Source organism: Lissotriton vulgaris, chromosome 6 (genome assembly GCF_964263255.1).
Source record: "Lissotriton vulgaris chromosome 6, aLisVul1.2, whole genome shotgun sequence".
NCBI classification, from domain to species: Eukaryota; Metazoa; Chordata; class Amphibia; order Caudata; family Salamandridae; genus Lissotriton; species Lissotriton vulgaris.
The window spans coordinates 180821960-180840523 of NC_141694.1; the positions used below are offsets into that span (position 1 = coordinate 180821960).

Below are 18564 nucleotides of genomic sequence, written 5' to 3' on the forward strand. Positions count from 1 at the left end.
GGTTTGAACTGTGCTGACAATCTGCCTTCATATTTCTACTTGAGCAAAGATGTGTTGCCAAAATACTTGATAAAAAATAAACAACCAGTTCCATTCTAAAATTCAGCACAGATTTTAGTGCACATCTGGTGCTAACATGGCACACTTTTGATATTATTGTGCTCAATAACATTTCAAAGAACAATACATTTTTACTAATAGAGGGCTTTTCTATTTTCTCAAGCGTTGAACATTTCCTTTAACATGCCTGTAGTAGCACACACTACTAAAACATACTTGATAATTCAGAGGATGTTTTATGAGACAACATTTTAAATGAAACCTTATCTCTCTGGTGTAGCCAGAGATTTCTGGAAATGAACTCATTCATTTGCCTCATGGAACCATGTGCTCCTAAATTGGGTTTGTCGTTTTGGAAATCTTTTTTCAAGCTGATTGTCAAATACAAATGTTTTCTCTCATGGCGCGACAATGCTAGTTGCACGTATCTTCTATCCTTGAATAAGTACAAACTACTGATACTGACATCAGATCATTTACAGCAGATAAAGTAATTGAACTGGCAATGAGTGTCGGGTAATTAATAAACATGTTCATGGATAATCGGATGGGACATTTATCTTATATGCCGGGTCTGATAGCTTAATGGACTACAGCGCACATTGCTGGAGCTTGTGTTTGACCTCATGGTCACAGATTCAAACTCTGGTGGGTCCACTTAGCCTATTATCCTTCTGAGGATGGTAAAAGGAGTACCATTGAGTTGGGTAACAATAAATATCTGTTATTCAGTGCAAAGATACCCTTCTGGGTGAACGTGCACTTTACAAATACACGTTATGTTATACATCAGCAGATCATACAGTAGCGTCACTAGTTAAGGGTTCATAGGCACGGTAGTAATAAGAGAATGAGCATGCCTCAATAGACATCATGACTAATCTCAGAAATGAACAGTGTATCATAGTAGTTTTGGGGCATCCGCAGAAAGTGCTTCACAACCCAAATTATCTTTAGACATGCAGCATCTAATGCCAAACAATTCCCACACTGCAGTGCAAAGAGGTATCTAAAACGTAATTTTTTCTAACATCCTACTGCTCAAAATGTGATCTAGGAATAAACACGTACTTTGATCTGTATTGGGAAGATAGTTGTGGATCATTTTCGCCTGTGCCAAATTTTTCAATCAATTATACACTTTTGAAAAGATCTAAAAAATATCTCTAGAATGCAAAAATAAGCAATGAATATCCACATTATGTTTACCTAGCAGCAATCCCAAATTTGGGCCAGATTCCGAATTCGTTCGGAAAGCATACCAATTGACTCGGTTCCGTATGACTTGGATTGTGGGAGTCCAACCGAAGGAATAGGATGCATTTAAATGCATCAGGATACAAGTTGGTCAGACTCCCATTGACTACAATGCAAGCCTGTGTGCCAAACGCGTACAAAGGCTCGCATTGAAGAAAGGGGTGACTAGAGTAAATTGTGCACCCTGTGGCGGGCACCACTTGGTGCATGCCACACTGTGCATGGTTGGGAGGAGGAAACCCATGGGTACCCTCAAGGGCCCAATTCGGAGGGCTACAGGTGTGGGGGGCCAGCTAAGGGGCCTCAAAGACCGATTCCAGCAGCCTTTTTCTTTCCGGGCAAACTGAATCAGAAAGGCTGCTCAAATCATTCATCGTACTTGCTCGGAAAACCTAGCCCATAGAGCTGCACGATTTGGCTCTAGAAGGCTCTATCTTGCAGAATGTCTTCCGGAACCGGTTCGGTCAGCGGCAAGGGTTTCCTGGCATTGTACCTGGTAGTTCAGAAATGTGAATAATTTGGTTGAAAACAAGGGCTCCGGATCACTTTTGGCAAAGTTGAATCTAATTCGGAGCCCTTCCGACTGAGATCGGAATTGGGCCCTGAGTGGGACTTGTGACAAATCATTTTAAGAAACTTTTGAAGAAATAGTTCAAGATTTTCTTTGCTTTAAAGTCTTTGCACTCCAAGCTATCTAAATTTATATGATGACAGCAATCAGAACATCCTGATCAAAGCAGAATGTTCTAACATTGAAGCATTTGAATGCAAATACATTTGAATGCATATTCAAACTGAACTGGAAACAACAGATTTTATAAAGATCATGAAACAAAAATGGGCAAACGTATATGTGAAAATACAGATTAGTAACTGATGATTCACATAACCATGTTTTATTTCAGACTTCTAACTTATGATGTCTCCGCCTCGAATGCATTTCAGAATAATCCAGTTTGTACATTGTCAGAAAGTGAGAGTAGTGATCTAGTGACTGAGCTGCAGACTTTCAAACTTGGGGATCTGGAGTCGAATTTCCTAGACTGCAAATAACATGGTTTTGAGCAAATTGAGGAGATAATTAATACCTGACGTCATTAAGGCAGTTGATTTGTATGGCTAAATTTGATGCAGTATTACAGGAGTATGTGCTGATCCATGAAGAAAGGGGAACATATTAAGGAACAAGTCAAGAGTGAGAGTGCATAATGAGGAAAAAGGGCAGCCAAAAGCAAATAAATCAGTTTAATGGGAGAAAATACACCTATTAGTAACTGGGCCTGAAATCTAACCCCTCATAAGCAGACAAGAACACCAATCTACTCTGCTATGGACTTTCCTTGAACTGTTTAATTGAGACAATATGTTCCAATGTTAAAAAGTAAATTTACGCACTGCTATCATCTTTTACATTTCTTAAAAACAGGCCCTTCCCTCCATTCCTCACTTTTTCCCACCACTATAAATCCTTGTTTCTAGGTTTGACAACCCACTAATGGAGCTGACAATCATTTATATACCTTACATAAATGAAAATCAATTACCTGCAGAAAATGGCATGAAAGCTTCTTTCTTGAGAAGGTTGCCATCTGAATCCAAGAAATGTTGTGGGTTGAACTCTTCGGGTCTCTCAAAGTGAGCCTTGTCATTATGTACAGATGAAAGTAATGGAATGACGTAAGTGCCCTGCGATGAAAGAGGTCAAAGGGATTCAGTGGTTTCAAAATAATTAATTCCACTACAAGGTTTTATTTATTTGTTTTGTATATGAAAGGTTTTATATAGCGCTGGCTAGACCCAGAGGTATCACAGCGCTTTACATGAGAATCAGAACATAGTTGCAGGTTACATCGTTACAAAGGTTACACAGTTATTAAAGCATAGCTACATAGTTACATGTTAGGTTGAGACAACCAAAAAGGACATATATGTGAGGGAAAAAGCAGGCAAGGGGAGATATTCAAGGGGAGAGGGGGTAGGAGCAGGGGAAGTAGACAGAGAAGGGGGAAAGATGAGGGGGAGGGTGAAAGACAAAGCAAGAAAGAAGAGGGTGAGGGTGACGGGGGCACAAAGCGGTAGATGCATAATAGCTGCGTCCAAAGTCCAGTAAACTGTGATCCCAGTTGATGTCGCCTCATTCCCCTTTCTCCATTGCAAGAGGTTCCCTATTACGCAGTGGACTCTCTCAGAGGGGTCTCAGAGACTCCAAGGCCTATCTACTGGATCCTTCGCCAACAAGCATTTGCAATGCAACAGGTCTCGCATTAGTTAGAGTTGGAGAATTTGGAATTGTTTATATTTAGCTGGATATGTTTGCTGGATTGTGTACTGTGTGTGTTAGGGAATGGCAGGTCTGTATGTATCTGTGGAGTAAGTATGTGTATTATAGCGTTCCCATGCCATGTTTACATTGCCAGTGAGGCTAACAGTAGATATATACACAGAGACAAACATGCAGAGACACATGCACCGATACACACATAGAGACAAACACACACAAACGCACAGAGAGACAGACACACACATAGAAACATACACACAGAGACACACAAACAGTCACGCACACATAGAGACTGACACACATATAGAGACGCACACAGACAGACACACATGGAAACAAAGATGCACACACAGAGAAGAGACGTACTTACAGAGATAAATGCACATATAGAGACACACACACAGAGATAGAGACGCACACAAAGAAAAATACATGGGTGTACAGAGAGGGGTGTAGAGAGAGGGGTGTAGAGAGAGGGGTGTAGAGAGAGAGGTGTGTAGAGAGAGAGGGGTGTAGAGAGAGGGGTGTAGAGAGAGGGGTGTAGAGAGAGAGGGGTGTAGAGAGAGAGGGGTGTAGAGAGAGGGGTGTAGAGAGGGGTGTAGAGAGAGAGGGGTCTAGAGAGAGGGGTGTAGAGAGAGAGGGGTGTAGAGAGAGGGGGGTGTAGAGAGAGAGGGGTGTAGAGAGAGGGGGAGTAGAGAGAGGGGGGTGTAGAGAGAGGGGTATAGAGAGGGGTGTAGAGAGAGAGGGGTGTAAAGAGAGAGGGGTGTAGAGAGAGGGGTGTTGAGAGAGAGGGGTGTAGAGAGAGAGGGGTGTAGAGTGAGGGGTGTAGAGAGGGGTGTAGCGAGAGGGGTGTAAAGAGAGGGGTGTAGAGAGAGAGGTGTGTAGAGAGAAAGGTGTGTAGAGAGAGAGGGGTGTAGAGAGAGGGGTGTAGAGAGAGAGGGATGTAGAGAGAGAGGGGTGTAGAGAGAGAGGGGTGTAGAGAGAGAGGGGTGTAGAAAGAGAGGGGTGTAGAGAGAGGGGTGTAGAGAGGGGTGTAGAGAGAGAGGGGTGTAGAGAGAGGGGTGTAGAGAGAGAGGGGTGTAGAGAGAGAGGGGGGAGTAGAGAGAGGGGGTGTAGAGAGAGGGGCGTAGAGAGGGGTGTAGAGAGAGAGGGGTGTAGAAAGAGAGGGGTGTGGAGAGAGGGGTGTTGAGAGAGAGGGGTGTAGAGAGAGAGGGGTGTAGAGAGAGGGGTGTAGAGAGAGGGGTGTAGAGAGAGAGAGGGGTATAGAGAGAGAGGGGTGTAGAGAGAGGGGGAGTAGAGAGAGGGGGTGTAGAGAGAGGGGGTGTAGAGAGAGGGGCTAGAGAGAGGGGGGTGTAGAGAGAGGGGGTGTAGAGAGAGAGGGGGATGTAGAGAGAGGGGGGTGTAGAGAGAGGGGGTGTAGAGAGAGGGGTGTAGAGAGAGAGGGGAGTGTAGAGAGAGAGAGGGGTGTAGAGAGAGAGGGGTGTAGAGAGAGGGGGTGTAGAGAGAGGGGGTGTAGAGAGAGGGGGTGTAGAGAGAGGGGGTGTAGAGGGAGGTGTATAGAGAGGGGGGTGTATAGACGTGGAGGTGTAGAGAAAGGGGGTGTAGAGAGAGGGGTGTAGAGAGAGAGGGGTGTAGAGAGAGAGGGGTGTAGAGAGAGAGGGTGTAGAGAGAGAGGGTGTAGAGAGAGGGGTGTAGAGAGAGAGGGGTGTAGAGAGAGAGGGGTGTAGCAAGAGAGGGGTGTAGCGAGAGAGGGGTGTAGAGAGAGAGGGATGTATTGAGAGAGGGGTGGAGAGAGAGGGGTGTAGAGAGAGAGGGGTATAGAGAGAGAGGGTGTAGAGAGAGAGGGTGTAGCGAGAGGGGTGTAGAGAGAGGGGGTGTAGAAAGAGAGGGGTGTAGCAAGAGAAGGGTGTAGCGAGAGAGGGGTGTAGAGAGAGGGGTGTATCGAGAGAGGGGTGTAGAGAGAGGGGTGTAGAGAGAGAGGGGTGTAGAAAGAGAGGGGTGTAGAGAGAGAACCCAGACAAACCCCACGCATAGAGACAAACCTCTGACCGTACACCACACAAAGAAACAAGTGTTCCAGGGGGGCAGTGATCCTACTGCCCCCTTTAGCAGTTTGAAAGGTTTTGAAAGGTCCTTTAGCAGTTTCGAGGGTCCAAAAGGAATGATTTGGGCAGGTTTTTAGTAACAGAGGGGATGCTAGAAATGATGATAAGCCCTTATTCCATTATTTCTGAATAATCCACAGTACTTCAAAAAAAGCCCCTATGAACTCATAAGCACCAACCATCACAACAAAATTATAGAAAACGCTCACTTGATCATATATGCAAGATTGGTCAAACGTGTAATGCATAATAAGAGAACAGAGAAAGAGAAAACCCCTTATACAGTTTACTTAAAATGGGTCATCACTAAGGAATAGAGGGGCCGCTCAATATCTCAGTTGGGGAACATCTAGGCCAACAGACAGAAGGAGTAGTTTCTGTCCTGTAACTCCAGTTCTGTAGTAGGGGTATCTCTATTATAGTCATAATCTAGTGAATAGTCCCGCCCATGTGCGTGGACCCCGAAGCAATCAAAAATAATCTCTTACAGTGTTAAAAAATGCAGAAATGCATAGACACTTAAGAGAGAATTTAAAGACAGATAATGCAGCCTAAAAAGGCTACACTGTCCAGTACTTCAACTAAAAATTCCACCATAAAATCCATAAAAACAGCAAAGCCTGTACAGATTTCCCTTGCTTCACCAGCAAGATCCCTCAGGAATGATGGAGAGAAGAACCTGGACAGACAAGCCCCATAGGCTGCCATTATGTGGCTTAAACAGGATACTGTGCCTTTAAGGAAACCTTCCAGAAGCTTCTCCCAGTATCCCAGAATGCATAGCAGGTCCAACTTACTTTCAGTTCTTTTTGAAGGCGTAAAAAACGCCAGACCTGTAGCATTATTTACATGAAGAATTCTCCACCGGGGAGGCGGGAGGGCGCTTATGACTATAACAGAGATACCCCTACTCCAGAACTGGAGTTACAGGACAGAAACTACTCCTTCTGTAGTAGGGGATCTCTGTGTATAGTCATAATCTAGTGAATAGAATGGCAAGCCCATCCCCACACCAAAGCGGCGGTGGAGAAACAGAAACAACCACTATAGTGCGAATAAATTCCGCAGCGAAGCCTGCCCAACCTGAGCGTCTGCCCTGGCATCAGTGTCCAGGCAGTAATGCTTAGCAAAGGTATGAACCGACTTCCAAGTGGCCGCCTTGCAGATCTCTGCAATCGGAACATTACGGAGAAAAGCTGTCGTGGCAGCTTTACCTCTGGTGGAATGAGCCTTAGGCTTACCCCCTAAGGTCTTATTAGCTTTTTGGTAACACGGCTGTATGCAGGACACAATCCACCTAGAGATGGACTGCTTAGAGGTAGCAAAACCCGTCCTGACAGATCCATAATTGACAAATAATTGGTCTGACCTACGAATATCCTTGGTTTTATCCAGATAAAATTTCAACACCCTCCTGACATCCAGGGAATGTAAAGACCTTTCCGCTGGAGATGAAGGATCCTGAAAAAACGTAGGCAAAGTTATAGTCTGGTTGATATGAAAATCAAAAATAACCTTGGGAAGAAATTTAGGGTGAGTACGCATAACAACCTTAGCAGCATGAAATACAGTATAAGGTTTGTTGCAACACAACGCCTGAATTTCACTCACCCTGCGGGCCGATGTAATGGCCACGAGGAACGCCGCCTTCCAGAACAGGTGCTGCAACGAAGCCTTATGAATAGGTTCAAAAGGCTCCTTCATCAATCTGGACAGCACCACATTCAAATCCCATGAAGGCGAAGGAAGCCTGACAGGAGGGAAAACTTTCTTCAAGCCTTCCAAGAAATCTTTGACCACAGGGATCTGGAAGAAGGAAGTCTGTGAAGGGCATTTCCTGTAGGCAGTCAAGGCAGCGAGATGAACCTTAATGGAATGAACGTTAAGGCCAGACTACGCCAAATGTAGAAGATAAGGAAGGATGACTTCTTCCTTGCATGTTGTTGGGTCATAGTTCTTAGAATTGCACCAGATACAGAACCTCTTCCACTTGTAAGCATAGGAAGTCCTAGTGGAAGGTCGCTTAGCCTCCTTCAGTATGTCCATGCAATCGTCTGGGAGATTCAAATGGCCATACTGCACTATCTCAGGAGCCATGCCGCCAAACTCAAAGAGGAGAGGTTCGGGTGCAACATCTGCCCCCCGAACTTCGTGAGAAGGTCCGGCCTGCACGGCAGCCGTATGTGCGGAAGGAGAGACCGGTGTAGAAGGTCCGTGAACCACCACTGCCTGGGCCATTCTGGGGCAATCAGGATCATCCGCGCCCTGGATTGGGACAGCTTGATCAGCACCGCTGGAATCAGGAGAATGGGTGGAAAAGCGTACACAAAGCTGTTCGACCAGTTGATCCAGAGTGCATTCCCCAGCGTCCCTTGCTGGTAGTACCTGGAGGCGAAGTCTCAGCATTTGCTGTTTTCGGCGGTGGCGAACAGATCTACGTCTGGAGTCCCCCACCTTTCGAAGACTTCTCCTAGCACGTCGTCGTTTATGACCCATTCGTGGTTTTCCTGAATCAGTCTGCTCAGTGCGTCCACCTGAACATTCTGCACACCTGGCAGATGGGTGGCCGTTATCGTCAATCCTCTTGCCAGAAGCCAATGCCAGATCGTCTGCGCCTCCCGAGACAGGTCGCGCGATCTCGACCCCCCCTGCTTGTTGAGGTAATACATCGTGGTAGTATTGTCCGTCTGTACAAGCAGAGAGTTGGTCCGGAAGGACGGATGAAAGGCCTTCAGCGCCAAGTGAACAGCTCTGAGTTCCAGGAAATTGATGTGATAAGTGGACTCCATCGGAGACCACGCACCTTGAATCTGTAAGTCTCCCGAATGCGCTCCCCAGCCGTGGAGAGAAGCATCCGTCACGATCGTCTGAGTAGGAATGTCCTTGTGGAAGGGAACCCCTCTGAGGAGATTCTCCGCTGAACACCACCACTTCAGAGACTGAAGAGCATGCAGAGGCAGTCGTATCTTGTCGTCCCAAGATCCTCTCCTCTGGTCCCACTGGTCCTCCAAGCACTTCTGCAGAGGTCTCATGTGAAGTCTTGCATGGGGAGTGAGAAAGATACAAGAGGCCATCGACCCCAGTAGAGAAGACACCGTCCTCACTGTTGTAGATGGAGCGGTCATAAGAGCCTGAGCCTTCCGAAGGATCGATCGCCGTCGCTCCTCCGAAGGAGACACGCTTGCTGACAGCGTATCGATTGAGGCTCCCAAGTACTGTATGCACTGGACCGGAGTCGGGACAGACTTGGACATGTTGATGTGCAACCCCAGCTTGTTCAAGAGAACGCACGTCTTCTGGAAGTGCGCTTGAGCTTCCGAGAAGGAGGAGGCCTTGATCAACCAATCGTCCAGGTACGGGTAGACAAACACCTTGTTCTTCCGCAGGTGTGCGGCCACCACCGCCATGCCCTTCGAGAATGTTCTGGGTGCAGACTTCAGTCCGAACGGCAACACTGTGTATTGATAGTGATTGGCGCCGACTTGGAATCGCAGGAACTTCCGGTGTTTGTGTGCAATGGGCACATGGAAGTAAGCATCCTGTAGGCCTATGGCACACAGCCAGTCTCCCGGTGCAGCTGAGGATAAATCTGATGCAACGACAGCATGCAGAACTTTTCTCTGCGAATCCACTTGTTTGCCTGTCGCAAATCCAGAATGGGCCTGAACTCGTTCTTGTCCTTTTTGCGGACCAGAAAGAATCGGGAGTACAGACCTCTTCCTCTCTGAGACAGAGGCATGTCTTCTATGGCCCTTTTCCTCAAGAGGACGTCGGCCTCCGCCTGGAGCTCGCACAGTTGATACTGTGAGCTGACCGGAGTGATCGATGGATCCGGGCCGGTGAACCGAAGACTGTATCCATTGCAAACAATATTCAGCACCCACTTGTCCTGAGTAATTTTTCTCCACTCTGCCAGAAAAGATTGAATGCTTTCCCCCACCGGAGCGGGTAACGGACGAGGGGGATGTAACAGCTCAGGGTCGAGACCCTGCTGCGCCCTTGTTCGCGGTAGAGGGTTGCTGGCCTCCCCTACCCTTCTGGCGCTTTTGGAAGGGCCTGCGGTACTGCTGCTGCTGCTGCTGTTGCTGACCCGCAGCTTGTCCTCGCCCTCTGCCCTGTGCCCCGAACCTCCTCTGGAACGGGCGGTAGCTCTTCTTGTCCTTTGGCTTCTCCAAGCCCACCGCCGTCAAGGTCTCCGCCTCCGCCTTCATGCGGGCCATTTCATCGTCCGCGTGCTTCCCGAAGAGGGTCTCCCCCGAGAAGGGCAGATTAGCAACTCTCTGCTGGGCCTCCGGCTTGAGGGACGTCAGTCTAAGCCAGGCATGGCCTCTCTGGTTAACCCCATGACAATAACCATGGGCTGCCAGCAACGAGGCATCAGCAGCCGCGCTGATGATTTGATTGGAGACCAGCATCCCTTCCTTCAGGACTTCCAGGAAATCCTCCCTCCGATCCTTCGGAAGGAGATCCGCAGACTGCTGTAGGGACTCCCACAGTACCCGATCACAACGTCCCAGCAGGGCCGTGTCGCTAGCGGCTTTCATGGACGTAGAGGCCGTCCCACAGGCCTTTCTCCCATTGGAGTCGATCCAACGACTTTCCTTATCCGGAGGTACAGTAGAAGACGGGGAGGTCGAGTGCTGCTTTCTGGCCGCCGTCACAATCACGGAGTCTGGCACCGGGTCAGTTCTCAGAAACGCGGGTCCGAGTCCGGAGCCCTGTACTTCTTAAGAAGGCGGGACGGAGCGGCCCTCGTAGTTGCAGGCGTAAGGAACAGTTCCTTCGCTGGTTCCTCCAAACCTGGCACGAGCGGCAGAAGAGGGCGGGACAGGTGCTTCTTGTGAAGCGTCTCAAAGATCACGGACGTCGTCGGTGTTGGAGCCGTCACCGTGATCCCGAGCTTCGCCGCCCCCCTCAAGAGCACGTCCTGAAAGGTACTGATATCTTCCACTGGGGACACCCTTGTCCCTGGCGAGTCCGACAAAGTTGGGGAGAAAGATCTGGTCCCGGAGGAATCCGTGCGGGACCGCGACTCTCGCCTCCTGTGGCGCCGCCTCGATCTCGTAGAGGATCGGTGCCGACTGCGCTCTCTCCCTCTCCGCCCAGAGCGGGATCGCGACTTCCTGGGCTTAGGCCGCCCTGCTGGAGCCACCGGGGCAGGAGACTTAGGCTTGGGTGGCGCCCCCGGCCGAGGGGTCCCTTTAGGAGGAGTAGGGAACCTTGGCAACGAATAGGTCCTCGGAGGTACTGGAGGAGGATTCTCCAACGGAGGATCTTGAGGAGGTGGAAGAGGTGGCAGTGGAGGTGGAGTAGGGGACCGAGGACGAGGCCCTCTCGGTAGGGGAGGAGGAGGAGTAACCGACTTAGGCTTAGTAGGGGTGAACACAGCAGAGTGCGCTGAACCCAGTGAAACTCCCCCCTCACTAGGTTGGGACCTAGGAGAGTCATCCACAGCCTCCTGACGCTTGCCAGAGCGACTCCTGGCGTCAGCGCTCCTTCCGCGCCTCTTGGGAGTAGGAGAACGGCGACCCGACGGCGAGCGCCGTTTCCTCAGGGTTGAGTCGCGCTTCCTCGACGTCGAGCGAGACAACCTCGACGTCGCACGTCTCCTTCGCCTCGACGTCGATCATCCATGCCTCCACGCTGACCTTCTGCGCCGTCGATGCCTTGATGGCGATCTTCTGTGCCTCGACGGCGACCTTCTGTGCCTCGACGGCGACCTTCTGTGCCTCGATGGCGACCTTCTGTGCCTCGACGGCGACCTTCTATGCCTCGACGCCGATCGCCTCCTCTTCGCCGACGGCGGCCGGCGGTGTCGTCTCGACGACGAACGCCGACGCCGGGCCCCACGACTGCGATCACTCGACGTCGACACCGACGACAATGAAGATGCCACCGGAGACTTCGACGGCGGCCTGTCCACATCCCTCGACGTCGACGGTCGACGTTGTCTCGACCCAGAGCCCTGGGGAGAAGGGGAACAGATAGCAGTCATTCCTCTCGATGTCGTGGTAGGAGCCACCGACCCAGACGGAGATAGATGACGTTTGCTGGACTTCCTGCCCCTGGGGAGCCCCCCCAGAGGCTTCAGCATGGGCAGAAGAAGCGCCACCAGACCCACCTTGTGCCTTCATCCTTCTCTCCTCGAGTCCCTGAAGTCTGATTTTCATCCTGTCCCTTAGGGTCCTGCCAGTGAACCCACGGCAGATTTCACACTCCTCTGGGATGTGGGAAGAAGGAAGGCAGAGGATACAGACCTCATGGGGGTCTGACTTGGCCTTCTTCCTGGAGCACTTCGGGCATTTGTCAAATAATGCAGGCATTATAGACAACTAAAGTGTGCAAAAGACCAAGAAGAAGACACCAAAGTACTTTAAAGGTACACAAAATCGAAATTAGTGCAAAAAACACCAACAAAACCCTTGAAAAGGGAGAGCTCAATGCTCCAGGGTCCTGCTTGCAGGAGCCGGAAAAAAGAACTGAAAGTAAGTTGGACCTGCTATGCATTCTGGGATACTGGGAGAAGCTTCTGGAAGGTTTCCTTAAAGGCACAGTATCCTGTTTAAGCCACATAATGGCAGCCTATGGGGCTTGTCTGTCCAGGTTCTTCTCTCTATCATTCCTGAGGGATCTTGCTGGTGAAGCAAGGGAAATCTGTACAGGCTTTGCTGTTTTTGTGGATTTTATGGTGGAATTTCTAGTTGAAGTACTGGACAGTGTAGCCTTTTTAGGCTGCATTATCTGTCTTTAAATTCTCTCTTAAGTGTCTATGCATTTCTGCATTTTTTGACACTGTAAGAGATTATTTTTGATTGCTCCGGGGTCCACGCACATGGGCGGGACTATTCACTAGATTATGACTATACACAGAGATCCCCTACTACAGAAATGCGCCATTTAGTTCTCTTATTTTGACCATGCGCGGGAAGCCTTTTCCGTTCACCTTCTGTTAAATGATTGAGATGATTCTTCATTTAATGTTTCATTCCCGCAATCCGAGGCCACAGGCAAGTCCAATTTGTCAGATGTTGCAGAGTCATACATATTCTTACCCTTCCAAAAAAGTATTTCAGTACTGCTGATTTCCATAAAGTTTTTGGTTTTAAGGAGTTTTGGAAGAAATTGTACTGGTCTTGTTTTTACGCCTTCTGCGATAATGTATCTTAAACGCAATTCATACTTAAGTAACTTGCTTTTGCACAGTTTCATTTGTAACTTCTTTATCTTTGTGCGTTGCAAATAACATTGACTAGATGGAAAGCCAAGTAGAACTTGCTAGAATTTCACTCGTAACTTAAGGATCGCTGCATATTTTAACAGCAAGCGTTTAATTTAAAGCACCATCATGTCCGGAGCACTGTATGAGCATTCCACTTTGATCATTTTATTTTTTTAATGTTAAGAAGAATAGTACTAAATGTTCAGGAGCCAGATAGCTACTTCACAATTGCCATGTATACACAACAAAGAATACAGACAACTGTCCATATGTTCGGCTGTAAATTAATACATTTGGGCGCATTCGTAAAGGAAAGTGTTTTTTTGTGTTATGCATGGTTTTAAGTGGAAGGAAAAAACTGCGAGGGGGCTCTCAACGGGGCGTGGCCGCAGTGATTAAGGCACGGCTTAAAAACACGCATGCCAAAATTGTGTGCTTAGCATTGTTTGCCACCTGACTGGCATTTTGCTGTTTCGGTCATTACATCCAGCTTTAGGATACAAGCAACATTATACCTACAACAAGCCAGGACTATTGGCTTTGTCAATGGTTCTTAGTTGCCTAAGATAATTATGCAACAGCTATGGTTTTGTTATATATAATATTGAAAATGTTCCCGTTCTGAGATGATGAGACTGGGAAAAAATTACCTTTCGGGATCACGCTCTTTATTCGTGAGGCTATCTATCCCCGAATTGTGTAGAATCTTAGCTGGTTTGGGTCACCACCCTGGGTTGTGTAGTCACTAACGATTCCGCACATCGGTCCATGGCATGTGGCACCAAGCGCAGCAACTTCAAACCCAAACAAAACTCATTACAGTGACTCCCAATGGAACAGAGGATCAAAGTCCTAGTCCTGGGTACTGAATGCAGGACCCCAAGACACAAAGGCCTCTCTTCGTACATAGGCTCGCCCGCCTCCTAGAAACCAGGGTTGAAGGCAACCACCCAAATCATCGAACAATACACGAAAGAAAGAGCCAGGTGCCGGTCCTCTACTCCCAATATCACGGTCCAAAAACCTAAAGAAACACTGCCTTTTCAGGGACCAACTGGAAAGCATCCCTCATCAGACAGTCATGTGTCATGAACTACAACCTCAACACCAGCCTGTGTCCACACGCTCACCGTGTTGAAGGCAGGCACTGCACCCACTATGCACTTAAATTATGCCTCGGTCATAAACATTTGTAGGATGCATGCAGGTGTAGCAAAAAGGCGCGATACTTGCGGTATAAAATGAATTAACTACATCACCTGTACATTCGGTGTAAACTACAATGAAAACTTTAAAACACAATGCCTCCAGGTTCAAACTACCAACCCAATGATGACACTTCTCTCACAGTACACCTAATTTACACATCAAACTGAACACAGCACACTTTTACATGTGTCACCCAATGTATTGCAACGAGGGGGATGCTCCATTTTACCACCACCACCAACTCAAAATGATGTTTTCTCACCCACGCCATGCAAACGGATATGACGCAATTCCAGACTAATGACTGCCTCCTGGACAACTTTGTGCAAAGAAAATACATAGCTCTACTTGTTAGAATTGTCGCAGTCTAATTGCCAGAGATTAGTGTAAGCACATGTAAAACGATTTCCTGTTCTTTTTATTGAAATCGGGATGCTTTCATTGACTAATATTTCACATTTGACAGCCGTGCTCTGGCCTCCCATGTTTTCCACAGTTCAGCCAAATGCTCCGAATCAGACTTGCTTGTATGCATGTGTTAGTATTTATATAGCACAAACCTAGGAGGAGCTGCCGACTTTGGAACTGGGGAACCGGTTTCGAATCTCGGACCAACATCCTGTGATACTGGGCAAATCACTTAATCACCCTGTGCCTACCAAAAATGAGTGTGTACTTTTGTAACGTAATTGCTGATCGTGTAAAGCGCTCCAATACCTTCGGGTCGAGTTAGCACTATATATAAAACCGGAAGAAAAAAAAAAGAGCAACGGAGCACTGAACCTAAAGTGGGGTGTTGGAAGTAGGCCTGGGTGCAGTTTGCACAGTTACACAGAACTCTGTAAAGTGACAAAATAACTAAAGAGCTTCTGTGCAGGCATTTCTTAATTCAAATATAAACTAAGTGCAAGGGCCCCATGCTTTTGTTAGGGGCCCTTTGAGAGTGCAGCAAAAATCCTAAATTGCCAGCTGCCAAGGCTAGTCTTAATTCCATGGAATGCCTCATTTTCCACCTCCTTACGTTTCCCGTTTCTTTCTCTGTCTTTCAGGTTCTTTTTCATCTCCGCTTTTATCAGTTGCACCACTCTTCTTGGCTTCCTGTTCCTTCTCCTTTTCTGCCTTGCTCTCTTGCTCTGAATTAAAATCTGATGAGGAAAATGAAGTCACTGTCATGTCGTGGCAGCAATGATGACAGACAAATGCATATATTTATAAGAGCTTTATTCTGTGCTGCTTCTCGTGTCCCTGTCCCTACTCTAACTGCCCCTTCTCTTCCTCCAACCCCGAAACTCCTCCCATCCCAACTACTAGAACGTGTACAACATCACATCTCCCCCTTTGTTAACAAAAGAACTTGAGCTATTCCTAATCCATTTCCTCAATCAGTCTCTTTGGCTTGAGTATGTCTCTTCGTGGTCTGAGACGTGTTCCAACATCTGTAGGCGCATCTTCCTGTGGCCTGTCAAGTCTCAGGGTTGGACTTGGTTGACTTAGTCCGCCAACATCTCGTTGGGCTGTGTCCCTCTCAAGTGTTTCTTTCATGCCTGACACATTTCGGGTAATCCTTCTCTGCTCAGACTCGGCGGTGATCATGGTGCCTTTGTGCTGAGTAACAATTACACAATCCGTTTTCTTGGTCTGCTCTTGTTTGACCACTACCCAATCTCCTGTCTGAAGGGAGGGAGACTTTGCGCACCGTCTGGCGTCCGCGTATGTTTTCATCCTGTTCTTCTCCGCTTGGTCAGCCCTTGCTGTTTCTCGATGGGTGCGTGTTGGGGACACCGGTGCCAGAGCCCCTTCCCACGTCGAGATCCTTGTGCTGAAGGGTCGCCCTAGCATAAGTGTGGTAGGACATTTTCCAGTGTTGGCGTGCGGAGTGGTCCGATACGCTCTTAGTACTTCGTTCAAAGCTATTTGCAAGTCTTTCTTTTCTAATGTGGCCTGTTGAAAGGTCTTTTTCAAGGTGGCCATGAACCTCTCAATGGTGCCATTGGCTTGAGGCCACAACGGTGTAACCTTTCGATGTCGAAAGTTTAGATGCTTTGCAAATTCACTGAATTCATGGCTATTGAAAGGAGAAACATTGTCTGTTTTGAGTTCCTTGGGAACGCCCCATGCAGCAAATACTTCACCCAACACAGCAATTGTGCTGGAGGCGTTGGTGGAAGGCACAAACTGAGCTATCGGGAATCTTGAATATTCGTCCATGATAGCCACCACGTACAGGCCTGATTGGAGGGGTCCATAGAAGTCCATGGCAAGATCCTGCCATACCCCTTCCGGTAATGGAGTCATTTGAAGAGAAGCTGGAGGCTCTCCCGATTTCACCAGTTGACATTGGGGACAGTCTTTCAAGGTGAGCTCAACCATTTGATCGAGTTGCGGGAACCATACTCTCTCCCTTAAAGCTCTCTTTGTGGCAACAACTCCCCGATGACCCTCATGCGCGAGGTTGACTACTCCTTGACATAGCTGCCTCGGGATGACAATCCGATGGTCCTTCAGCAGGAGCCCCTCTGAGGTGGTTGACAGCTCGTCACTGACATGTCGGAAAGCTTGTATTTCCTGACAAATTCCTTGATCGCGTCTAATGGGACTGCCGGTGGTCGGGCTACACCTACCACAAAGTGTATATATTCCTCAGCCATCGATGGAGGCGCAGGGGAAGCCTACCCCGGGCCCTCCAGACCCCGTCCCAGGCACCCTGCCACACAGCAGGACCCAGGACGGAGCCCCGAGGGGGAGGCCGCCCTCCCCGGGGCCCCTCAGGGGCCCTGGACGGAGCTCCTGAACCTAGCCGAGCAAGGGGAGGTTCCCTGGGCACCACGGAACCCTGTACCGGGCCTTTGGCAGTGCGGTAGGCCAAGTGACAGGGCCCAGAGCCGGGGCCCCCGACCCAAGGCCTGGCCGGGCCCCTGGCCCCAGTCGAGAGCCCGGAGGCACAGAGGACGCATCCCCGGCCCTCCTGGACCCAATCCAGGGCTTCCTGCCATGCAGCAGGCCCAGAGACGGACCCGGGCTGGGGTGGCATCCTGGCCCAGCCAGCTGCAGGCTGAGGACCGCTAGGCCGAGAGGGGTCCCAGAGTACCTTGTCCCTAGTAATCCGGAGGAAGGCTACCCCTCTTTCTGGAAACAAGTGCGCACCGCGAGGCTCAGGGGACCCTAGGCGCGAATGTGCCCGACCTCCTGAAGCCCTGGCTGGGGTCCGGGAGGCGAATGGCACCTCATCGGGACTTCCAGGGAAGCCTGGCCATCTGGTTGCCCCATAAGAAAGCATTGTGGGCGACCAGATGGCCAAGGGGAGAGAGGCGACCTGATGGCCGGGACCGAAAGAACTCCCCATCCCGAGGCCTTCGTGGTAGGGCTCCCGCCTGCCCACGCTCCGGGGCTGCAGGGCTGCGGGGCTCCGGGGCTGCAGGGCTCCAGGGACTGCAGGGCTCCGGGGCTGCAGGGCTCTGGGGCTGCAGGGCCCCGGGGCTCCGGGGCTCCAGGGTTGCAGGGCCCGGGACCCATGGAGCCCGTCCCGGGTACTTTGCCACGCAGCGGGCCGGAGGAGGGAGCCCCGGACGCCTGGGAGGTGTTTCCCGGGAACACAGCCCATCTGGTCCCCGGCAGGGAACCACCAGCCCCAGGAGGGTGTCCGGCCATACCCTTGCCCCTAGTAATCCGGAGGAAAATTACCTCCCTTTCTTGTAATCCGTGCACTCGATGTAACAGAGGGTCCCAGGGCGCAAACGTGCCCAACCTCCTGAAGCCCTTCCTGAGATTCAGGAGGCGAATGGCACCTCATCGGGACTTCCAGGGAAGCCCTGCCCTCTGGTTGCCCCATAGGAAAGCATTGGGCGCGACCAGATGGCCGAGGCGAGAGCGGCGACCAGATGGCCGGGACCGAAATGACGCCAATCTGCTTGCCTCGAGCCTCTGCGGGAGGGCTCCCGCCTGCCCTTGCAGGGCTCGGGGTCTGCAGTGCTCCGGGGCTCGGGGACTGCAGGGCTCCGGGGCTGCAGGGCTCCGGGGGCTCCAGGGATCGGGGACTGCAGGGCTCTGAGGATGCAGGGCTCGGGGGCTGCAGGGCTCCGGGGCTCCAGGGCTCAGGGACTGCAGGGCTCCGGGGCTGCAGGGCTGCAGGGCCCGGGGGCTGCAGGGCCCGGGGGCTGCAGGGCTCCGGAAACTGCAGGGCTCCGGGGCTCCAGGGCTCGGGGACTGCAGGGCTCCGGGCCTCCAGGGCTCTGGGACTGCAGGGCTCCGGGGCTGCAGGGCTCCGGGGCTCCAGAGCTCGGGCACTGCAGGGCTCCGGGGCTGCAGGGCTCCGGGGATTGCAGGGCTCCCGGCCTCCAACCGGCCTGGGGTGATCAGGGAGTCTGCCCAGGCACGAGGGACCCCTGTCCCGGGCACACGGACCCTTAGGAAGTGCCCCCGTTTTCCACTTTTTT

General features: G+C 50.2%; 1 protein-coding gene across 1 annotated transcript in view; it reads right to left on the reverse strand.

Annotated features, from left to right (window-relative positions):
- LOC147706984 (cytochrome P450 2K1-like) overlaps positions 1-18564 on the reverse strand; it is a 233287-nt gene that overhangs the window by 60241 nt on the left and 154482 nt on the right. The window contains exon 8 of the mRNA XM_086926216.1: positions 2862-3003. Within this exon, the coding sequence (XP_086782342.1) occupies positions 2862-3003 (142 nt within the window). The remainder of the gene's footprint in view (positions 1-2861; positions 3004-18564) is intronic.